Below are 24,708 nucleotides of genomic sequence, written 5' to 3'. Positions count from 1 at the left end.
TGCTTGCATTTTGCCAGAATTTGTTGGTTTTTGTTTGTCCACCCGTCTCTTGATGATTGACCATAAGTTCTCAATGGGATTAAGATCTGGGGAGTTTCCAGGCCATGGACCCAAAATCTTTATGTTTTGTTCTATGAGCCATTTAGTTATCACCTTTGCTTTATGGCAAGGTGCTCCATCATGCTGGAAAAGGCATTGTTGGGCACGAAACTGCTCTTGGATGGTTGGGAGAAGTTGCTCTTGGAGGACATTCTGGTACCATTCTTTATTCATGGCTGTGTTTTTAGGCAAGACTGTGAGTGAGCCGATTCCCTTGGCTGAGAAGCAACCCCACACATGAATGGTTTCAGGATGCTTTACAGTTGGCATGAGACAAGACTGGTGGTATCGCTCACCTCTTCTTCTCCGAATAAGCTGTTTTCCAGATGTCCCAAACAATCGAAAAGGGGATTCATCAGAGAAAATGACTTTGCCCCAGTTCTCAGCAGTCCACTCCCTGTACCTTTTGCAGAATATCAGTCGGTCCCTGATGTTTTTTCTGGAGAGAAGTGGCTTCTTTGCTGCCCTCCTTGAAACCAGGCCTTGCTCAAAGAGTCTCCGCCTCACAGTGCGTGCAGAAGCACTCACACCAGCCTGCTGCCATTCCTGAGCAAGCTCGGCACTGCTGGTAGTCCGATCCCGCAGCTGAAACAGTTTTAAGATACGGTCCTGGCGCTTGCTGGTCTTTCTTGGGTGCCCTGGAGCCTTTTTGACAACAATGGAAGCTCTCTCCTTGAAGTTCTTGATGATGCGATAAATTGTTGACTGAGGTGCAATCTTTGTAGCTGCGATACTCTTCCCTGTTAGGCCATTTTTGTGCAGTGCAATGATGGCTGCACGTCTTTCTTTAGAGATAACCATGGTTAACTGAAGAGAAACAATGATACCAAGCACCAGCCTCCTTTTAAAGTGTCCAGTCATGTCATTCTTACTTAATCATGACTGATTGATCGCCAGCCCTGTCCTCATCAACACCCACACCTGTGTTAATGAACGATGTTAGCTGCTCCTTTTAAGACAGGACTGAAATGATGTTGAAATGTGTTTTGGGGGTTAAAGTTCATTTTCTGGGCAAATATTGACTTTGCAAGTACAGTAATTGCTGTTAAGCTGATCACTCTGACATTCAGGAGTATATGCAAATTGCCATGAGAAAAAATGAAGCAGTAGACTTTGGAAAAATTAATATTTGTCTCATTCTCAAAATTTTTGTCCATGACTGTACACAGTATAACAATTCAGAACATGAATTTTTGCAAGTGGTGAAAGCAGGGCCCAGCATATTGTGGTTGGAGCTTTAAAAATGCAAATTTCACTCATTAACATTAACTGCACTCTAATTTCTGAAAAATAACCATGGACTACAAATGAATACTTAATTCTACCTCATATGCAATCCATAAAGTATTTTGTTTCTAAATGGGATTTCCTCAATGGGTTTCCACTGTACAGTATCTTCACAAATACATCAAAGCCCCCGAAAACAATTTCAGCTAAATTTATGCTACAAACAAAAAAGGAGCTCCTTCAATTTGTGTTCAAAACCCCAAGCAGTACAATGGCCCCCACAGCACACAGTATGATGGCCCACAGCCCCCACTAGATGTGATGGCCCCTACAAGCCCTAAACCAGTATGATGGCCCCCACAGACCCAAACACAGTATGATATTCCCACAGGTCCTACACACAGAGCTTCATACAGTCTAATGTTCCCCACAATCTCATATACAGCATGCTAGCCCCACACAAAGTATGAGCCAATACCCACCATACATTATGATGGCCCCTCACAGCCCCTCCCCACCATAAAGTATGATGGCTCCCCATACAATAAGATGTCCACACAGTGTTTTAACAAAAAACAAACAAAAAAACTTACCTCACCCTGGCGAACTTCGCCCTGCTCACTGTTTGTAGCAGGTGCAATATAGTGTTATTACCGTGCCTGCTGGGACAGTGAGTGGTGAGTTGCACAAGGTGAATGTTGGCACCTCATTTATTTAAACTGAATCTGCATCTTGAGGATGCAGATACGATTGAATAGAAATGCCCAGCGGAAGGGGTGGAGTTCGGCTCCTGGACCCCCCAGCTCACAATTTCCATAACGCCCTTGTAGTCTGCCGCTATTAATACAACACCCCTGGCTAGGGGAATAAAAAGGCTATTAGTGAGTCTTATAAATCCTACATAGAGCGCTATTACATATCCCTCACTTATTTATGCTAGTGAAATAAATTTCTGACATAGTTATCTGGACGTCACTGGAGATGAGCAGAGAGGAAGGTGATTTTAAATTCTTTTTACTCTACTTCCTGTCTCAATTAGAACCAAACGGCCATCAATCCCTCTCTTATACTGGTGTTAATTTAAATATGCATATACACACACATAACACAGTTTCAGTATTTAGGTTAATGTTTACCCAAGTCATGGCACAGGCCGGCAATCTGGACACACAAAATATCTCTTTCGTCAATCTTCAATTCCGGCTGCTTCTTCTTTAATTCCTTTACAAGGCATCCTGCCAGATAGGCCACACTATTAAATTAAAACAGAATAGTTAAATTAGGTGAGTTTTAAAAAAAGAATGTGTTGATTTTTACAAAATAATCTCTGAAATAAAGTTTTCCACATAAAAGTGTTCTAAACATTAATTAAAGCGAATAATTTTGTTTTAGTCCATATACCGATGTCTTAACGTTGAGATAAATTACCGTATGCAGGCAAAATCATTGATCAAATATTTTACTGAAGACTATATAAATCTTGATGACACCATAAAGTGCAGTTTTTCATTATGTCAAAATAAAATTTCATCAAGGCAGATGAGCAGGTGGAGCTAATCTATGACTGCTTAGAATATTATAAAGTTTATGGCAAATGGAAATTTTTTGCTATTGTGTCCTAGATCGAGGAGTTAACCAAAAAAAACAACTACATTGGTGTAAATAAATTCTTAGGGTATGACCAGAATGTAAGACTCTCATGTTAAATTTTGCAAATTTTAGCTTATTCACAATAGATCAGTGTGTGATTTCTGGATGTGTGCTAGTGATGAGCGAGCACTAAAATGCTCGGTACTCGAATTGAGCAGGTCAGACGACCAGATGGGCTCGAATTGAGTGCTAAGTGTAATGGAAGTCAAAGGGGAATCTCGAGCATTTTTCACGAAAACCCTCATAGGAGGGCGGGGGGGGGGGGGGTTCTGGCAGGAGAATTCCTAAAATGGATGTAAACAGCGATCAAATGAAATGGCAACAGCATGGAGAAGACCCCTACATGCATTTCAGACTCCCAGGTGATGTTTTCAGAATATTACTCCACTTTTAAAACGGACTGACAGCAAAACTTACAAAACTGAAGATAAAATTGATTCTACAGGAACAAATGTTAGGAAGCATTCTTTCCTGTATAATGATGGCTGTTATATAAGGCAATATTTAATAGAGAAAAATAAAACACCTTCTCCACCGCTTAATAGCCGGGCCATCTCTCATCATATTTCCCCGTCATCTGTGAATACAGTAGATGACTTATTAGAGGGGGAAATAAAACCATACCCACCACTTGGATTGGCCTACATGAGAAAAGGAGAATCCTCTCATGGGCACCTGTGCAAGAGTGGGTCACCACCCTCTTAAATGAGCAGTACCTGGAACAATATACTTGAATCACTATGTATAGACAAAGGCAGCATCTTATTCTTTTATAAATCTACCCAGTTGATTGTTATATAAATTTGTGATTGAGGATAATGTCACGTTTGCATGTAGTTGAAAGTGGGGCCGTAGAGTTGGTTACTGGTGAGCTCTTGGTACCCCAGTCCGACTCTGCCCACCAGTAGTCACTAGTGTTGAGCGATACCTTCCGATATCGGAAAGTATCGGTATCGGTTTGGATCGGCCGATATTCAAAAAATATCGGATATCGCCGATACCGATACCCGATCCCAATGCAAGTCAATGGGACCAAAATATCGGAATTAAAATAAACCCTTTCTTTCCTTGTAGGTTCATTCTACATGAAGGAAAACAACTAAGAATAATGTAGGATGTATGGGGGAGGTGGCGGAGACATTAAAGGCAATGAGGATTAGTCCAATCAAATAGAATAGCATGATTTTTTTTTTTTTTAAAGACGTTCGGATTGAAAAAGATATTGACTATGTAAATTTTTTTTTATTTTGTCAGATATTGATGTTTCACTATTCCACGACCTTCCCCTCCTTTTTTTTCCTTTTCCCACACTTTCATCTTCATCATCATCAGCATCTTTGACATCAACTTCTTCACCTTATTCATCTTCTTCTTCATCTTCTACCTATTTTTTTTTTTTATTACATTCTTCATATTCATTTTCTTCAACTATTATTATTCTTCCTATTCTACATATTCTTTTTATTCCACTGTTATTATTCTTCCTATTCTACTTCTTCATCATATTCTCATTTGTGACAGGCATTCCCGTAGTTGTTATCTATAAAAGTTGGAAGATTACACCTTCCGTTCTGCCAGTCACAAAAGTTACATTTGTCCGCGTTCAGTTTGGCCTGCAGCATCAGGCTTTATCCAGGGGCACCACGAGGAGGAACGGACTCACCCCCATACACTGCTTAGTCTTCTTCTGCATATAATTTAGATAATATCTTTTGCTCTGATATTAAGTCTTATGCTTAATGTTCTTCTGCTCTTTGTTCTGCAGCCTCTTGTTCTTCTGCTTCTCGGTCTTCCATGTCGTCGTCTCCAGGGTCGTCGTCTTCAGTGTCGTCATCTCCGCCGTCGTCGTCTCCGCCGTCGTCGTCTCCGTCGTCGTCTCCGCCGTCGTCGTCGTCATCGGGGTGGTCTTCCGGGTCGTCGTCGTCGTCGTCATCGGGGTGGTCTTCCGGGTCGTCGACTTTAGGGTCTTCAACTTGGAAATGTAGCAGAAGGTACAAGAAGGCTGAGAAAATGCCAAGAACCAGCTGATGGAACTGGAACTCGGATGGCTACCCGAAGGTTCAAGAGCCTATGGAACTACCGAGGACCAGCTGATGTTACTGGAACCCGGTTACTAAGCAGGAGGTACCCGTGCTAAAAAGCACTACCAAGGACCGCCTGACGTTGGCGGAACTCGGATACCCAGAAGGAGGCACCTAAGCCAAAGGCTCTGCCCGGAACCAGCTGACGTTACTGGAACCAGGATGGGGAGCAGAAGGTACAAGAGCAAAAGACACTGCCGAGAACCAGCTGACGGTACTGGAACCCGGATGGGTAGCCGAAGGTCCAAGAGCCAATGGAACTACCGAGGACCAGCTGACGTTACTGGAACCCGGTTACTAAGCAGGAGGTACCCGTGCCTGAAAGCACTACCAAGGACCACCTGACGTTGGTGGAACTTGGATACCCAGAAGGAGGCACCTAAGCCAAAGGCTCTGCCCGGAACCAGCTGACGTTACTGGAATCAGGATGGGGAGCAGAAGGTACAAGAGCAAAAGACACTGCCTAGAACCAGCTGACGGTGCTGGAACCAGGTGGTGGACCCGAAGGCCCACAGGAGAGGAGAGAACAGCTAGGCCGCGAGGCAGCCGCAGTTACCGAACCCCAACAGTCCTACAGGGGGAGCTGGGCCTACTGGCACTACAGAACCAGCCTTGACTACCAGTTCACGCAGCCCACATAGGAAGCTCCTAAACTGGAGGCACCCTGGAGTTGGCTAACTCGACCGCACCACGACGGGGCAAGCATAGGCGTCTCAGTGAAGTTGACACAACCCGGAAACAGCTGACGGTGCTGAAACCAGGCTTGGCACGAGGGAGTACCTGTGACAAGAACACTGCCGAGAACCAGGTGGCGGTGCTGGAACCCAGATGCGTTGCCCCAGTGTGCAAGAGCCAATGGCACGACCGAGGACCAGCTGACGGTGCTGGAACCCGGTTACTAAGCTGTAGGTGCCCGCGCTTAAAAGCACTACCAAGGACCGCCTGGCGTTGGCGGAACTCGGATACCCAGGAGGAGGCACCTAAGCCAAAGGCTCGGCCCGGAACCAGCTGACGGTGCTGGAACCAGGTGGTGGACCCGAAGGTCCACAGGAGAGGAGAGAACAGCTAGGCCGCGAGGCAGCCGCAGTTACCGAACCCCAACAGTCCTACAGGGGGAGCTGGGCCTACTGGCACTACAGAACCAGCCTTGACTACCAGTTCACGCAGCCCACATAGGAAGCTCCTAAACTGGAGGCACCCTGGAGTTGGCTAACTCGACCGCACCACGACGGGGCAAGCATAGGCGTCTCAGTGAAGTTGACACAACCCGGAAACAGCTGACGGTGCTGAAACCAGGCTTGGCACGAGGGAGTACCTGTGACAAGAACACTGCCGAGAACCAGCTGGCGGTGCTGGAACCCGGATGCGTTGCCCCAGTGTGCAAGAGCCAATGGCACGACCGAGGACCAGCTGACGGTGCTGGAACCCGGTTACTAAGCTGTAGGTGCCCGCGCTTAAAAGCACTACCAAGGACCGCCTGGCGTTGGCGGAACTCGGATACCCAGGAGGAGGCACCTAAGCCAAAGGCTCGGCCCGGAACCAGCTGACGGTGCTGGAACCAGGTGGTGGACCCGAAGGTCCACAGGAGAGGAGAGAACAGCTAGGCCGCGAGGCAGCCGCAGTTACCGAACCCCAACAGTCCTACAGGGGGAGCTGGGCCTACTGGCACTACAGAACCAGCCTTGACTACCAGTTCACGCAGCCCACATAGGAAGCTCCTAAACTGGAGGCACCCTGGAGTTGGCTAACTCGACCGCACCACGACGGGGCAAGCATAGGCGTCTCAGTGAAGTTGACACAACCCGGAAACAGCTGACGGTGCTGAAACCAGGCTTGGCACGAGGGAGTACCTGTGACAAGAACACTGCCGAGAACCAGCTGGCGGTGCTGGAACCCAGATGCGTTGCCCCAGTGTGCAAGAGCCAATGGCACGACCGAGGACCAGCTGACGGTGCTGGAACCCGGTTACTAAGCTGTAGGTGCCCGCGCTTAAAAGCACTACCAAGGACCGCCTGGCGTTGGCGGAACTCGGATACCCAGGAGGAGGCACCTAAGCCAAAGGCTCGGCCCGGAACCAGCTGACGGTGCTGGAACCAGGTGGTGGACCCGAAGGTCCACAGGAGAGGAGAGAACAGCTAGGCCGCGAGGCAGCCGCAGTTACCGAACCCCAACAGTCCTACAGGGGGAGCTGGGCCTACTGGCACTACAGAACCAGCCTTGACTACCAGTTCACGCAGCCCACATAGGAAGCTCCTAAACTGGAGGCACCCTGGAGTTGGCTAACTCGACCGCACCACGACGGGGCAAGCATAGGCGTCTCAGTGAAGTTGACACAACCCGGAAACAGCTGACGGTGCTGAAACCAGGCTTGGCACGAGGGAGTACCTGTGACAAGAACACTGCCGAGAACCAGCTGGCGGTGCTGGAACCCGGATGCGTTGCCCCAGTGTGCAAGAGCCAATGGCACGACCGAGGACCAGCTGACGGTGCTGGAACCCGGTTACTAAGCTGTAGGTGCCCGCGCTTAAAAGCACTACCAAGGACCGCCTGGCGTTGGCGGAACTCGGATACCCAGGAGGAGGCACCTAAGCCAAAGGCTCGGCCCGGAACCAGCTGACGGTGCTGGAACCAGGTGGTGGACCCGAAGGTCCACAGGAGAGGAGAGAACAGCTAGGCCGCGAGGCAGCCACAGTTACCGAACCCCAACAGTCCTACAGGGGGAGCTGGGCCTACTGGCACTACAGAACCAGCCTTGACTACCAGTTCACGCAGCCCACATAGGAAGCTCCTAAACTGGAGGCACCCTGGAGTTGGCTAACTCGACCGCACCACGACGGGGCAAGCATAGGCGTCTCAGTGAAGTTGACACAACCCGGAAACAGCTGACGGTGCTGAAACCAGGCTTGGCACGAGGGAGTACCTGTGACAAGAACACTGCCGAGAACCAGCTGGCGGTGCTGGAACCCGGATGCGTTGCCCCAGTGTGCAAGAGCCAATGGCACGACCGAGGACCAGCTGACGGTGCTGGAACCCGGTTACTAAGCTGTAGGTGCCCGCGCTTAAAAGCACTACCAAGGACCGCCTGGCGTTGGCGGAACTCGGATATCCAGGAGGAGGCACCTAAGCCAAAGGCTCGGCCCGGAACCAGCTGACGGTGCTGGAACCAGGTGGTGGACCCGAAGGTCCACAGGAGAGGAGAGAACAGCTAGGCCGCGAGGCAGCCGCAGTTACCGAACCCCAACAGTCCTACAGGGGGAGCTGGGCCTACTGGCACTACAGAACCAGCCTTGACTACCAGTTCACGCAGCCCACATAGGAAGCTCCTAAACTGGAGGCACCCTGGAGTTGGCTAACTCGACCGCACCACGACGGGGCAAGCATAGGCGTCTCAGTGAAGTTGACACAACCCGGAAACAGCTGACGGTGCTGAAACCAGGCTTGGCACGAGGGAGTACCTGTGACAAGAACACTGCCGAGAACCAGCTGGCGGTGCTGGAACCCAGATGCGTTGCCCCAGTGTGCAAGAGCCAATGGCACGACCGAGGACCAGCTGACGGTGCTGGAACCCGGTTACTAAGCTGTAGGTGCCCGCGCTTAAAAGCACTACCAAGGACCGCCTGGCGTTGGCGGAACTCGGATACCCAGGAGGAGGCACCTAAGCCAAAGGCTCGGCCCGGAACCAGCTGACGGTGCTGGAACCAGGTGGTGGACCCGAAGGTCCACAGGAGAGGAGAGAACAGCTAGGCCGCGAGGCAGCCGCAGTTACCGAACCCCAACAGTCCTACAGGGGGAGCTGGGCCTACTGGCACTACAGAACCAGCCTTGACTACCAGTTCACGCAGCCCACATAGGAAGCTCCTAAACTGGAGGCACCCTGGAGTTGGCTAACTCGACCGCACCACGACGGGGCAAGCATAGGCGTCTCAGTGAAGTTGACACAACCCGGAAACAGCTGACGGTGCTGAAACCAGGCTTGGCACGAGGGAGTACCTGTGACAAGAACACTGCCGAGAACCAGCTGGCGGTGCTGGAACCCGGATGCGTTGCCCCAGTGTGCAAGAGCCAATGGCACGACCGAGGACCAGCTGACGGTGCTGGAACCCGGTTACTAAGCTGTAGGTGCCCGCGCTTAAAAGCACTACCAAGGACCGCCTGGCGTTGGCGGAACTCGGATACCCAGGAGGAGGCACCTAAGCCAAAGGCTCGGCCCGGAACCAGCTGACGGTGCTGGAACCAGGTGGTGGACCCGAAGGTCCACAGGAGAGGAGAGAACAGCTAGGCCGCGAGGCAGCCGCAGTTACCGAACCCCAACAGTCCTACAGGGGGAGCTGGGCCTACTGGCACTACAGAACCAGCCTTGACTACCAGTTCACGCAGCCCACATAGGAAGCTCCTAAACTGGAGGCACCCTGGAGTTGGCTAACTCGACCGCACCACGACGGGGCAAGCATAGGCGTCTCAGTGAAGTTGACACAACCCGGAAACAGCTGACGGTGCTGAAACCAGGCTTGGCACGAGGGAGTACCTGTGACAAGAACACTGCCGAGAACCAGCTGGCGGTGCTGGAACCCAGATGCGTTGCCCCAGTGTGCAAGAGCCAATGGCACGACCGAGGACCAGCTGACGGTGCTGGAACCCGGTTACTAAGCTGTAGGTGCCCGCGCTTAAAAGCACTACCAAGGACCGCCTGGCGTTGGCGGAACTCGGATACCCAGGAGGAGGCACCTAAGCCAAAGGCTCGGCCCGGAACCAGCTGACGGTGCTGGAACCAGGTGGTGGACCCGAAGGTCCACAGGAGAGGAGAGAACAGCTAGGCCGCGAGGCAGCCGCAGTTACCGAACCCCAACAGTCCTACAGGGGGAGCTGGGCCTACTGGCACTACAGAACCAGCCTTGACTACCAGTTCACGCAGCCCACATAGGAAGCTCCTAAACTGGAGGCACCCTGGAGTTGGCTAACTCGACCGCACCACGACGGGGCAAGCATAGGCGTCTCAGTGAAGTTGACACAACCCGGAAACAGCTGACGGTGCTGAAACCAGGCTTGGCACGAGGGAGTACCTGTGACAAGAACACTGCCGAGAACCAGCTGGCGGTGCTGGAACCCGGATGCGTTGCCCCAGTGTGCAAGAGCCAATGGCACGACCGAGGACCAGCTGACGGTGCTGGAACCCGGTTACTAAGCTGTAGGTGCCCGCGCTTAAAAGCACTACCAAGGACCGCCTGGCGTTGGCGGAACTCGGATACCCAGGAGGAGGCACCTAAGCCAAAGGCTCGGCCCGGAACCAGCTGACGGTGCTGGAACCAGGTGGTGGACCCGAAGGTCCACAGGAGAGGAGAGAACAGCTAAGCCGCGAGGCAGCCGCAGTTACCGAACCCCAACAGTCCTACAGGGGGAGCTGGGCCTACTGGCACTACAGAACCAGCCTTGACTACCAGTTCACGCAGCCCACATAGGAAGCTCCTAAACTGGAGGCACCCTGGAGTTGGCTAACTCGACCGCACCACGACGGGGCAAGCATAGGCGTCTCAGTGAAGTTGACACAACCCGGAAACAGCTGACGGTGCTGAAACCAGGCTTGGCACGAGGGAGTACCTGTGACAAGAACACTGCCGAGAACCAGCTGGCGGTGCTGGAACCCAGATGCGTTGCCTTGCCTATTAAAGATTGTCTTCCTAGAGCCCCAACTAGCGGTGTTGGAGCAAAGGGTAAGCAGGGGGAGATGAGTGTAGGCCGAAGCCTGCACTGGAGGCAGCTTTGTGTCTGCGTTGCGTTTGCAGGACACTTTGCCGGCTACACACTGGGGGAACAGCTGGCGTTGCTGAACCCCACTAACACAATGGCGTGTGTTTTTCTCTGTGCAGCTAGCACTTGCGGGCAAAAACTAGCGATGTTAGAGCCCGTGTTGAAGCAGGAGGAGGAGGAGAGGAGCAGAGTGTAGGCCGAAGCCTAGTTGAACCAATTTCAAAGGAAACCTTTAACCCCCCCCTCAGGTGTTACAAAGTACAAGAGACACACCTTGTGCAGTATTAATGCTGCACAAGTGAAAGGTTGCTCTATTAATTTGTCTACTTGCACACGCTGAATGAAAGACATACACAATTTACCCCATTCTACAGTCAAACTGTAGTGGATGCGTGACTTGGTTTTTTGATGAGACGCAGCACAGGTGTCCAAAATAACGCCTTGGTGCTTGGCGCAGCTTCCTGAGCGTTGTTATTTGCTGTACAGGAGTCTGCGCTCTTGTGTTATCCCTTGGCAATGCCCTGTTAGCGCTGCCCATCTTATGACATCATTTCATGTTGGCCGGTGCGGTTAACGATGGCCATAAATCCCAGACCCACAGTGTCTTTTCATAAAGCCACACTGCGGTGCTGGGATTCGTGGCCTTGAGCAGTAAATATTTTGGCCGCTCACACACGTCCTTACACCTGCTTCAGACTGGGCGGCCTCTGCTGATCCCTTCTCGCATGCCGCGGCCATGAGGCTGCACAGTCTGAAGAAGGCGGAAGGAGATGAGTTAAGACAGGCGAAGATATGCACTGCTCGTGCCCATCAATCACACCCTCGCAGTCAAAATAATTAAGACAACGAGGAGCATTTTATTCAGGCAGGGCGGACGAACAGGCGCAAGTAGCCAACCAATGATGTCAGAAGACGGGAAGCGCTACCAAGGGGGGTGCTGCGTATCATTAGAAAGGAAAGTCACACCTCAGGGACAGTGGAATGGTCTCAAAGAGACACATTTTGTACGTGTTGAGTTCCACGTGGGCAAGGAGAAAACATCAGCCACCTTGTACAAATGCAGCAGTACTGCTGTACAAGGTGGCTGTTATACATAGAAACACCTGGGGGTGGGGGCCAGGCTCCCTTCAATTTCAGTTCATGTGCCTGCGTGGCGTTTGCAGGTCACGTTGCAAGCTGCACAGCAGGGGAACAGCTGGCGTTGCTGAACCCCACTAACACATTGGATGGTGTTTTTCTCTGTGCAGATCGCATGTCCGGGCAAAAACTGGCGGTGTTTGAGCCCAGGGTCAGCAGGAGGAGGAGAGGAGCAAAGTGTAGGCCGAAGCCTGCACTGGTGGCAGCTTTTGGTCGGTTGTGCCAGCGTGGCTTGTGCTGGACACGATGCCGGCTACACAGCGGGGGAACAGCTGGCGGTGCTGAACCCCACTAACACATTGGCTGGTGTTTTTCTCTGTGCAGCTAGCATTTCCGGGCAAAAACTAGCGGTGTTTGAGCCCAGGGTCAGCAGGAGGAGGAGGAGAGGAGCAAAGTGTAGGCCGAAGCCTGCACTGGTGGCAGCTTTTGGTCGGTTGTGCCAGCGTGGCTTGTGCTGGACACGATGCCGGCTACACAGCGGGGGAACAGCTGGCGGTGCTGAACCCCACTAACACATTGGCTGGTGTTTTTCTCTGTGCAGCTAGCATTTCCGGGCAAAAACTAGCGTTGTTAGAGCCCAGGGTCAGCAGGAGGAGGAGAGGAGCAGAGTGTAGGCCGAAGCCTAGTTGAACCAATTTCAAAGGTTACCTTTAACCCCCCCTCAGGTGTTACAAAGTACAAGAGCCACTCCTTCTGCAGCATTAATGCTGCACAAGTAAAAGGTTGCTCTATTAATTTGTCTACTTGCACAAGCTGAATGCAACACGTACACTATTTAGCCCATTATACTGTTAAACAATAGTGGAGGCGTGACTTGTCTTTTTAAAGAAAAGCAGCACAGGTGTCGAAAACAACACCTTTTTGCATGGGCGCAGCTTCCTGAGCGTTGTTAGTTGCTGTACAGGAGTCTGCGCTCTTGTGATCCTTTGGCCATGCGCTGTGAGCGCTTCCTGTCTTATGACCTCATTTCATGTTGGCCGTTGCGGTTAGCGGTGGACATGAATCCCAGACCCACAGTGTGTTTTCAAAAAATCACACTGCGTGGCTGGGATTCGTGGCCTTGTGCAGTAAATATGTTTGACGCTCACACATGTCCTTACACCTGCTTCAGACTGGGCGGCCTCATCTAATCCCTTATCGCCTGCCGCGGCCATGAGGACACCCAGTCTGAAGAAGGCGGAAGGAGATGAGTGAACACAGGCAAACATATGCACTGCACATGCCCATCAATCACACCCTCGCTGTCCAAAAAAATAAGACACCGAGGGGCGTTGTTTCGAGCAGGGGAGATGCACAGGCGCAGCCAGCTAACCAATGATGTCAAAAGACGGGCAGCGCTAACAAGGGTGGTGCTGCGTGTCATTACAAAGGAAAGTCACACCTCAGGGACATTGTAATGGTCTCTAATGAGACACATTTTGTACGTGTTGAGTTCCACGTGGGCAAGGAGAAAAAGTCAGCCACCTTGTACAAATGCAGCAGTACTGCTGTACAAGGTGGCTGTTATACATAGAAACACCTGTGGGTGGGGGGCAGGCTCCCTTCAATTTCAGTTCATGTGCCTGCGTGGCGTTTGCAGGTCACGTTGCAAGCTACACAGCAGGGGAACAGCTGGCGTTGCTGAACCCCACTGACACATTGACTGGTGTTTTTCTCTGTGCAGATTGCATGTCCGGGCAAAAACTAGCGGTGTTAGAGCCCAGGGTCAGCAGGAGGAGGAGGAGAGGAGCAAAGTGTAGGCCGAAGCCTGCACTGGTGGCAGCTTTTGGTTGGTTGTGCCAGCGTGGCTTGTGCTGGACACGATGCAAGCTACACAGCAGGGAAACAGCTGGCGTTGCTGAACCCCACTAACACATTGGATGGTGTTTTTCTCTGTGCAGCTAGCAGTTCCGGGCAAAAACTAGCGGTGTTAGAGCCCAGGGTCAGCAGGAGGAGGAGGAGAGGAGCAAAGTGTAGGCCGAAGCCTGCACTGGTGGCAGCTTTTGGTCGGCTGTGCCAGCGTGGCTTGTGCTGGACACGATGCAAGCTACACAGCAGGGGAACAGCTGGCATTGCTGAACCCCACTGACACATTGACTGGTGTTTTTCTCTGTGCAGCTAGCAGTTCCGGGCAAAAACTAGCGGTGTTAGAGCCCAGGATCAGCAGGAGGAGGAGGAGAGGAGCAAAGTGTAGGCCGAAGCCTGCACTGGTGGCAGCTTTTGGTCGGTTGTGCCAGCGTGGCTTGTGCTGGACACGATGCAAGCTACACAGCAGGGAAACAGCTGGCGTTGCTGAACCCCACTAACACATTGGCTGGCGTTTTTCTCTGTGCAGCTAGCATTTCCGGGCAAAAACTAGCGTTGTTAGAACCCAGGGTCAGCAGGAGGAGGAGAGGAGCAGAGTGTAGGCCGAAGCCTAGTTGAACCAATTTCAAAGGTTACCTTTAACCCCCCCTCAGGTGTTACAAAGTACAAGAGCCACTCCTTCTGCAGCATTAATGCTGCACAAGTAAAAGGTTGCTCTATTAATTTGTCTACTTGCACACGCTGAATGCAACACGTACACTATTTAGCCCATTATACTGTTAAACAGTAGTGGAGGTGTGACTTGTCTTTTTAAAGAAAAGCAGCACAGGTGTCGAAAACAACACCTTTTTGCATGGGCGCAGCTTCCTGAGCGTTGTTAGTTGCTGTACAGGAGTCTGCGCTCTTGTGATCCTTTGGCCATGCGCTGTGAGCGCTTCCTGTCTTATGACCTCATTTCATGTTGGCCGTTGCGGTTAGCGGTGGACATGAATCCCAGACCCACAGTGTGTTTTTAAAAAATCACACTGCGGTGCTGGGATTTGTGCCCTGGTGCACTAAATATGTTTGCCGCTCACACATGTCCTTACACCTGCTTCAGACTGGGCGGCCTCATCTGATCCCTTCTCGCATGCCGCGGCCATGAGGCTGCACAGTCTGAAGAAGGCGGAAGGAGATGAGTTAAGACAGGCGAAGATATGCACTGCTCGTGCCCATCAATCACACCCTCGCAGTCAAAATAATTAAGACAACGAGGAGCATTTTATTCAGGCAGGGCGGACGCACAGGCGCAACTAGCCAACCGATGATGTCAGAACATGGGAAGCGCTACCAAGGGGGGTGCTGCGTATCATTAGAAAGGAAAGTCACACCTCAGGGACAGTGGAATGGTCTCAAAGAGACACATTTTGTACGTGTTGAGTTCCACGTGGGCAAGGATAAAAAGTCAGCCACCTTGTACAAATGCAGCAGTACTACTGTACAAGGTGGCTGTTATACATAGAAACACCTGGGGGAGAGGGGGCCAGGCTCCCTTCAATTTCAGTTCATGTGCCTGCGTGGCGTTTGCAGGACACGTTGCCAGCTACACAGCAGGGGAACAGCTGGCGTTGCTGAACCCCACTAACACATTGGCTGGTGTTTTTCTCTGTGCAGCTAGCAGTTCCGGGCAAAAACTAGTGGTGTTTGAGCCTAGGGTCAGCAGGAGGAGGAGAGGAGCAAAGTGTAGGCCGAAGCCTGCACTGGTGGAAGCTTTTGGTCGGTTGTGCCAGCGTGGCTTGTGCTGGACACGATGCCGACTACACAGCAGGGGAACAGCTGGCGGTGCTGAACCCCACTGACACATCACCTAGTGTTTTTTCTGTGTAGACAACACTTCCAGGTGTCAACTGACAGTGTAGGCCGAAGCCTGCAGTGGAGCAAGTTGAAAGGGAACCTTTAACCCCCCCCCCCCCAGGCATTTGTTGCTGAAAGAGCCATCTTGTACCGCAGTAATACTGCACATGGAAAATGGTGGCTCCGAAAATTATGCTCCTTGCAAACGCTGAAGTACACACTCATATAATGTGTCCCCTCACACCGTCAAACCATCCCGGAAGTGGGACTTTCCTTTGTAATGTGACACAGCACAGCCGTCATTCCAACCCCCTTGGTGCCGTGCGCCACCTCCTCAACGTTGTTTGGTTCTGTCACGGAGCCCGCGCTGTAATGTTATCCCTTGGCCATGCACAGTTAGCGGTGCCCGTCTTCTGACATCATTTAGGTGTCAGGCTGGCAGTGCCTGTGCGTCAAAGCTGCCCGAGATCCAACCTTGCAGTGTCATCAAATGTAATCCCACTGCGGGCCAGGGATCCATGGGCATGCGCAGTGCATATCATCGCCTCTCACTCACCTCCTTCATGCTTCTTCAGACTGTGCGGCGTCACGGCCGTGGCATGCTATTAGGGATCAGCTGACGCCGCCTAGTCTGAAGAAGCATGAAGAAGGGGAATGAGAGGCTAGTATATGCACTGCGCATGGCCATGGAGACCAGGCCCACTGTGGGATCACATTAGACGACACTGCGAGGTGGGATTTCGGGCAGCGTGGACGCACAGGCGCAGCCAGGACGACAACAAATGATGTCAGAGGACGGGCAGCGCAAACTGTGCATGGCCAAGGGATAACATAACAGTGCAGGGTCCATGACGGAATCAAACAATGCTAAGGAGGCAGCGCACGGTGCCAAGGGGGTAGCAATGACGGCTGTGCTGCGTCACATTACAAAGGAAAGTCCCACCTCTGGGACGGTTGGACGGTGTGAGGGGACACATTACATGAGTGTGTAGTTCAGCGTTTCCAAGGAGCATAATTTCAAGAGCGACCTTTCCCTTGTGCAGGATTAGTGCTGCACATGGTGGCTCTTTCAGTAACAAACGCCTAGGGGGGGGGGGGGACAGGTCCCCTTACATTTTAGTTGTGCCAGCGTGGCGGTCGCATGACACGTTGCCGGATACACAGCTGGGGATCAGCTGACGTTACTGAACCCCAATAACAGAGGAGCGACTGTTGACTGTGCACACAGCACTTCCAGGCACCAACTGGCGGTGTTAGAGCCCAGGGACAGCAGGAGGAGCAGATTGGAGGTATTACCACACACACAGCTGGGGATCAGCTGACGTTACTGAACCCCAATAACAGAGGAGCGACTGTTGACTGTGCACACAGCACTTCCAGGCACCAACTGGCGGTGTTAGAGCCCAGGGACAGCAGGAGGAGCAGATTGGAGGTATTACCGCACACACAGCTGGGGATCAGCTGACGTTACTGAACCCCAATAACAGAGGAGCGACTGTTGACTGTGCACACAGCACTTCCAGGCACCAACTGGCGGTGTTAGAGCCCAGGGACAGCAGGAGGAGCAGAGGAACAGAGTGTAGGCCGAAGCCTGATTGGAGCAAGTTGAAAGGGAACCTTTAACCGCCCCCCCCCCAAGACGTTTGTAGCTGAAAGAGCCATCTTGTGCAGCGCTAAGGATGCAAAAGGAAAAGGTTGCTCTTTTAATTATGCTCCTTGCAAACACAGAAGTAAACACTAAAAATGTGTCCCCTTATACCGTTAAACCGTCACGGAGGTGCGAATTTCCTTCGTAATGGGACACAGCACAGCTGTCATTCCTATCCCCTTGGTGCCATGTGCTGCCTCCTCAGCGTTGTTTTAAACTGTCACGGAGCCTGCGCTGTTCTGTTATCCCTTGGCCATGCCCAATTAGCGCTGCCTGTCTTCTGACATAATTTGGTGTCAGGCTGTCAGTGCCTGTGCGTCCACGCTGCTCCAGATCCCACCTCGCAGTCTCGTCTAACGTAATCCCACTGCGGGCCTTGGATCCATGGGCATGCACAGTGCATATCCTCGACTCTCACTCCCCTCCTTCCCTCTTCTTCAGACTGTGCGTTGTCACGGCCGTGGCATGCTATTAGGGATCAGCTGACGGCGCACAGTCTAAAGAAGGCGGAGGGAAATGAGCGAGAGCCCGAGGGGAAGATATGCACTGCGCATGCCCATGGATCCCAGGCCCGCAGTGTGACTCAATCAGAAGACACTGCGAGGCGGGATCTATGGCAGCGCGGCCGCACAGGCGCAGCCAGCCTGACACCAAATTATGTCAGAAGACAGGCAGCGCAAATAGGGCATGGCCAAGGGATAACAGAACAGCGCAGGCTCCGTGACAGCTTAAAACAACGTTGAGGAGGCAGCGCATGGCACCAAGGGGGTAGGAATGACAGCTGTGCTGCGTCACATTACGAAGGAAAGTCCCAGCTCTGGGACGGTATAACGGTATCAGTGAACACATTTTATAAGTGTTAAGTTCTGCGTGTGCAAGGAGCCCAAAAAAAATAGCTACCTTTTCCTTGTGCAGCATTACTGCTGCACAAGATGGCTCTTTCAGTAACAAACGACGAGGGGGGGGGGGGCAGGTTCCCTTACATTCAGGTTGTTGTGCCAGCGTAGCGGTCGCAGGACACATTGCCGGCTACACAGCTGGGGATCAGCTGACGTTACTGAAACCCAATAACACTGGGTCGTATGTTTTGACTGTGCAGCCTGCACTTCTGAGCCGCAACTGGCGGTGTTGGAGCCCAGGAATAGCATTTCAGGTGGTAGAAAGATGAACACAGCAGAAGACATGGATGACACCCAATTAATTAATCAGGCAGAGGAGTGGCAAATTCCTGCGAGATCCATGCCTGGTTCATTTTCAGGAAAGTAAGCCGGTCAACGTTATCGGAGGATAGTCGCATGCGACGGTCTGTTAGTACACCACCTGCGGCACTAAAGACACGTTCCGATAAGACACTAGCCGCAGGGCAAGCCAGCACCTCCAATGCATACTGACTTAGCTCTGGCCATGTATCCAGCTTAGAGACCCAAAACTTGAACGGGGAAGAGCCATCGGGGAGTACAGTAAGAGGGCAAGCCATGTAGTCTGTCACCATCTGACGGAACCGTTGCCTCCTGCTGACTGGAGCCGCCGGTGATGGTGTAGACATTTGGGGCGGGCACACAAAAGTGTGCCAGAGTTGTGCCATACTCGGCTTGCCTTGGGCAGAGGCACTGCTTCTGCTCCCTCTTTGGGCAGAGCCTCCCCCACTGCCTCGACGCACTGAGCTGCTTTGTAAAGCACTAGCAGCACTCCTCTCAGTTGGACAGGAGAAGATGATGGAATTCACCAGTGTGTCGTGGTACTCCCGCAATTTACGCTCCCGGGTCAACGCAGGGATGAGGTTTTGGACGTTGTCCCGGTAGCGAGGATCGAGGAGGGTGAACACCCAATAATCAGGCATGTTGAGAATGTGGTCGATGCGGCGGTCATTTCTCAGGCACTGCAGCATAAAATCCACCATGTGCTGCAGAGTGCCAACCGGCCCAGAAACGCTGTCCCCAGCTTGAGACATGATCTCTGCCCGCTCGTCATCACCCCACCCTCGCTGTACACACTGACCACTGGACAATTGTGTTGCTCCCTCCTCTGGACGGAGCTCTTCCTCGTCCATTGACTCCTCCTCATCCTCCTCACAAATTGGCCCCTGCGTACCCCTTTGTGAGGAACCACGTGGCGCTGACTCTCCAGAAGCTGATGGAAAAGGTGACTCCTCATCCTCCACCTCTTCCACCACATCATCCCTTAACCCTTGCAAAGTTTGCTGAAGCAGGCAGATAAGGGGGACAGTCATGCTGACTAGTGCATCATCTGCACTTGCCATCCGCGTGGAATAATCAAAAGGACGCAAAACCTGGCAGACGTCCTTCATAGTGGCCCACTCTGTGGTTGTGAAGTCTGATCGGCGCTGACTGCGACTTCTTTGCGCCTGATGCAGCTGGTACTCCATAACTGCTTGCTGCTGCTCACACAACCGCTCCAACATATGTAACGTGGAATTCCACCGGGTAGGTAGGTCACATATGATGCGGTGTTCCGGAAGGCGGAATCTGCGCTGCAGAGCAGCAATGCGGGATCTGGCCAAGCTGGAACGCCGCAAGTGAGCACACTCTAGGCGGACCTTGTGCAGCAGGGCATCAAGATCCGGATAGTCCCTCAGAAAACTCTGCACAACCAAATTGAGCACATGTGCCAGACATGGGATGTGAGTGAGGTTGCCAAGGGCCAAAGCTGCCACCAGATTTCGGCCATTGTCACACACTACCATGCCTGGCTGGAGATTCGCTGGCAGTAACCACACATCGCTCTCCTGCTTTATGGCATTCCAGAGCTCCTGCGCTGTGTGGCTTCGATGCCCCAATGAAACTAGTTTCAAGACGGCCTGCTGACGTTTGGCCACGGCTGTGCTCATGTCGGTCATAGGTAAACGTTCACGGGTCCATGTGGGGGTGGACTGTGACGGATCCTGCAGAGAGGAATCAGAGGAACTGGTGTAAGAGGAGGAGTCGATGCGTACAGACTGGATTCCTGCAATCCTTGGAGTGGGCAGGACACGTCCTGCGCCACTCGCACGATCTGTACCTGGCTCAACAACATTAACCCAATGGGCAGTGAGGGAAACATATCGCCCCTGTCCATGCTGACTGGTCCACGCATCGGTGGTGAGGTGGACCTTGCTACTGACGGCGTTCAGTAGCGCATGTTTTATGTTTGCCTCAACATGCCTGTGCAGGGCAGGGACAGCCTGCCTGCTGAAGTAAAAGCGGCTGGGCAACTTGTACAGTGGGACTACCAATGCCATCAAGTCACGGAAGCTGTCAGTCTCCACCAGCCTGAACGAGAGCATTTCCAGGGACAACAGTTTGGCAATGCCTGCATTCAGAGCCTGTGCTCGGGGGTGGTTGGCCGAGAATGCCCGCCTTTTCTCCCATGCCTGTACTACCGATGGCTGTAGAGTAGACTGGGAGTGTGAGGATGACTGGGAAGGTGGTGCTGTGGGTGGAATTACACAAGGTCTCTGGGAGGAAGCCAAACCAGCTGTGCGTGAGCTGGAGGAAGAGGCAACACGAGATGAAGAGGTGGTAGCTGCCGCTGTTGGTTGGCCTACATCTTCAGTGTGTTTCGGTAACTCCACCGCGTGCCTGGTCCGCACATGTTTCCACATATTTGTGGTATTGAGGTTGCTGACATTTTTCCCTCTTTTTACTTTATGATGACACAGCTTGCATTTGACAAAACAAATGTCATCTGCAACTGTGTCAAAAAAGGACCAGGCACTGCAAGTCTTGGGAGCGCCCTTTTTGGCTTTGGAAAGAGACAGGCTCCTAACGGGTGCCAAAGTGGAGGCTACAGGCTCCGCAGTCTTCCCCCTCCCTCTCCCTCTTTGGCCCGTAAGAGGAAGCTCTTCCTCTGAGCTGCTCCCACCACCTTCCTGTTCCTCACGCCACGATGGGTCAAGGACCTCATCATCTCCACTACCCTCTGCCACCAACTGCTCCTCCTGGGTAGTCTCAGCAGCACAGTACGCACGAGAAAGCGGCACCTGAGTTTCATCATCAGATGCGTACTGCGCTGTGGTCACCGGAGGCACTGGCCCACCTGCCTCTTCAGAGTCAGAGAGAAAAAGGTGTTGGGCATCACTGCACACTGCCTCTTCTTCCATTTCTCCAATGCTGCTTGGCTGGCCCCCTGTTTCCAAGCCAAGAGATTCAGAGAACAGAAGTAGAGACGGCTCCTGTCCTGGGCTCTCTGACTGCCTGGCCAATTTGGCAGGTGGTGAAGAGACAGATGGCTGCTCTCCAGTGCTCTGTGCCTGAGAGGATGTGGCACTAACTGAAGTCGATGCCGAGGCGTTAGCTGCCATCCACCCGACAACGGCTTCAATTTGGTCTTCACGCAGCAGCGGTGCACGGCGCTCTCCGACAAAGCTGCGCATGAAGGACTGTTCCCTGCTGAAACTGAGTGACGACGAGTCACCGGCGCCCGCAGCAGGCACAGAATCACCACGTCCTCTCCCTGCTCCGCGCCCACGCCCACGTGCCTTACTCCCTGCCCTCTTCATCTTGGTTGACAGATAAAGATAAGCAGAAAAGTACTAAGGCCTTAGTGTGCTTATTCCTGTAATGCTCCTTCTAACAGGTGTAAGAAACACTAATGTTGTAAATTGTGGACTAAACTTTATTATTTTTCAAATGTGGCCTACACAAGTGTTAAGTTGTGTTTGGTGAACTTAACTTTTTTTTTGGTGCAGATCGGGCTACAGAGCTAGTTTAAATCACACGGAGACCGTGCAGATAGCCGTAAACGGCGCTGCAAGGCCAAAAAACCCTCCTCTAGGTTATCCTATATAGTGTTTTTCCACTATTTAGCTGGATACAAGTGGAAAGACACTAATAGGAATTTTTTTTTTTCAAATTTTAAACTGGCTGCACTATTTGAAAAAAAGGAAATTGTTTTTCAAGGTATGAGGCAGTAACGCACCCTGAGCTGAATCCAACCGGCTATGGCTGCACACAGACTACAGGGCGAGCTGCGCTCACACAGAGACCGTGCAGACAGCCGTAAACGGCGCTGCAAGGCCCAAAAAAAACCCTCTAGGTTATCCTATGTAGTGTTTTTCCACAATTGAGCTGGAGACTGGTGGAAAGACACTAATAGGAATTTTTTTTTTTTCAAATTTTAAACAGGCTGCACTATTTCAAAAAAAGGAAAATTTTTCTCAAGGTATGAGCCAGTAACGAACCCTGAGCTGAATCCAACCGGCTATGGCTGCACACAGACTACAGGGCGAGCTGGGCTCACACGGAGACCGTGCAGACAGCCGTAAACGGCGCTGCAAGGCCAAAAAACCCTCCTCTAGGTTATCCTATATAGTGTTTTTCCACTATTTAGCTGGATACGAGTGGAAAGACACTTATAGGATTTTTTTTTTTCAAATTTTAAACAGGCTGCACTATTTGAAAAAAAAGGAAAATTTTTCGCAAGGTATGAGCCAGTAACGAACCCTGAGCTGAATCCAACCGGCTATGGCTGCACACAGACTACAGGGCGAGCTGGGCTCACACGGAGACCGTGCAGACAGCCGTAAACGGCGCTGCAAGGCCAAAAAACCCTCCTCTAGGTTATCCTATATAGTGTTTTTCCACTATTTAGCTGGATACGAGTGGAAAGACACTAATAGGAATTTTTTTTTTCAAATTTTAAACAGGCTGCACTATTTGAAAAAAAGGAAAATTTTTCTCAAGGTATGAGCCAGTAACGAACCCTGAGCTGAATCCAACCGGCTATGGCTGCACACAGACTGCAGGGCGAGCTGGGCTCACACGGAGACCGTGCAGACAGCCGTAAACGGCGCTGCAAGGCCCTAAAAACCCCCTCTAGGTTATCCTATGTAGTGTTTTTCCACAATAGAGCTGGAGACTGGTGGAAAAACACTAATAGGAAATTTGAGAAAAAATGTGCAGCAGGCTGCACTAAGAGCAAAAAAGAACAACTGTGTGAGGCAGTGTGAACCCCCCCTGAGCTGAATACAACCGGGTATATGGCTGCACACAGACTACAGAGTGAGCTGCACACACACACACACACACAGAGACCTTGCAGAACGCTGTTAAAACAGCGCTGCAAGGCAAGAGCAAGGTGAACAGTGAAGAACACACAGCGTTTTGCTAAATTAGCCTTTGGAAAGGAAAATAAAGCAATTAGCAAGCTCAACTGGCCCTCAGTTAGAACACAGCGTCCTGTCCCTAACTGAAATCACAGCAGAGTGAGCGCAAAATGGCGGCAGCGCTTTTTTATAGTGCAGAGTGACATCATTTCAGCAGCCAATCCCAGCCTTGCCAGTACTTACATGCCCACCATGCTAAACAGGATGTGCCCACACTTTCATTCATTCCTCATTGGCTGCTGCGTTCAATTTGAATTCTGGGAACTTCCGATTCCGGTATCCGATACGCGGGAAGTATCGGAATTCGGTATCGGAATTCCGATACCGCAAATATCGGCCGATACCCGATACTTGCGGTATCGGAATGCTCAACACTAGTAGTCACCAGTAAATGTAATTTTAACATTTTACTACCTTATCTGGGCATGTGGTTTGTGCGACATGGTCAGACACATCCTGCTTAATTTATGAAGGAGGTACTCTGAAACTCACAAAGCAAAAACTGACAAAAATTAGAAGGAAGAGGGACTCGGATACACCCTGTATTAGACATAAAGGAAGGCCTCATACACATGCTCTGGGGAACTGTTGTCTTTCTATGGCCACCCCACTGCTTATTCTTGCCTTTTGTGCTGTGGTAGATCCCTCCCCGTCTGCACTGCTGTCTTCGCTCTGCATAGCACCTTCCCAGGTTGGGTTAGTGACTTTATCATCCAACACCTTGTCACTTTCACACTTCTGCACTCTGGTCCTCCTGACTTGTTGAATTAAAAACATCACTTGTTAGCAACTGTGTCTCATCATCATCCAGGGCCACCATCAGGGCATTACAGCCGTGACTGGTGTATGGGGCCCGGTGGGCAGAGGGGGCCCGCATCGGGCCCCATCTCATCTGCTCACCGGGCCCCCCCTGCAGGCGCTGCGGCACGCTATTGACGTGCGGGCCCGCGCCCGCACGTCAATAGTTAACAGCCGCCAGCCAGTTGGAGGCTGGCAGCTGATTTGAGCCGCAGTGCGCACATCACCGGCGTCTGACGTCATTGTCAGCTGCCAGCGAGTGCGTGCTTCACCTGAGGCTGCGTGGAGGGAGTGAGCTGAGCTTCGCCCGCCGCAGGAGCACGGCCAGGTAAGAACTCGTGGGTTTTTTTTTTCTTTTGAGAGCGGCGATCCAGGGGGCCCCGGGGCAGAAATGCTGGACACGCTGGGGCAGAGATGCTGGATACAGGGGCAGAGATGCTGGACACACTGGGGCAGAACGCTGGACACAGGGGGGCAGAACGCTAGACACAGGGACAGAACGCTGGACACAGGGACAGAACGCTGGACACAGGGACAGAACGCTGGACACAGGGGGCAGAACGCTGGACACAGGGGGCAGAACGCTGGACACAGGAGGCAGA

General features: G+C 51.9%; 1 protein-coding gene across 2 annotated transcripts in view; it reads right to left on the bottom strand.

The window, feature by feature from the left end:
• Positions 1-24,708, bottom strand: part of LOC138664932 (deoxynucleoside triphosphate triphosphohydrolase SAMHD1-like) — a 415,941-nt gene that overhangs the window by 289,661 nt on the left and 101,572 nt on the right. For both annotated transcript variants that reach the window (XM_069751981.1, XM_069751982.1), the window contains exon 4: positions 2,463-2,578. In XM_069751981.1, the coding sequence (XP_069608082.1) occupies positions 2,463-2,578 (116 nt within the window). The remainder of the gene's footprint in view (positions 1-2,462; positions 2,579-24,708) is intronic.

This window comes from Ranitomeya imitator, chromosome 2 (genome assembly GCF_032444005.1).
Source record: "Ranitomeya imitator isolate aRanImi1 chromosome 2, aRanImi1.pri, whole genome shotgun sequence".
Lineage (NCBI taxonomy): Eukaryota > Metazoa > Chordata > Amphibia > Anura > Dendrobatidae > Ranitomeya > Ranitomeya imitator.
This window is presented reverse-complemented; position numbering and strand designations above follow the sequence as displayed.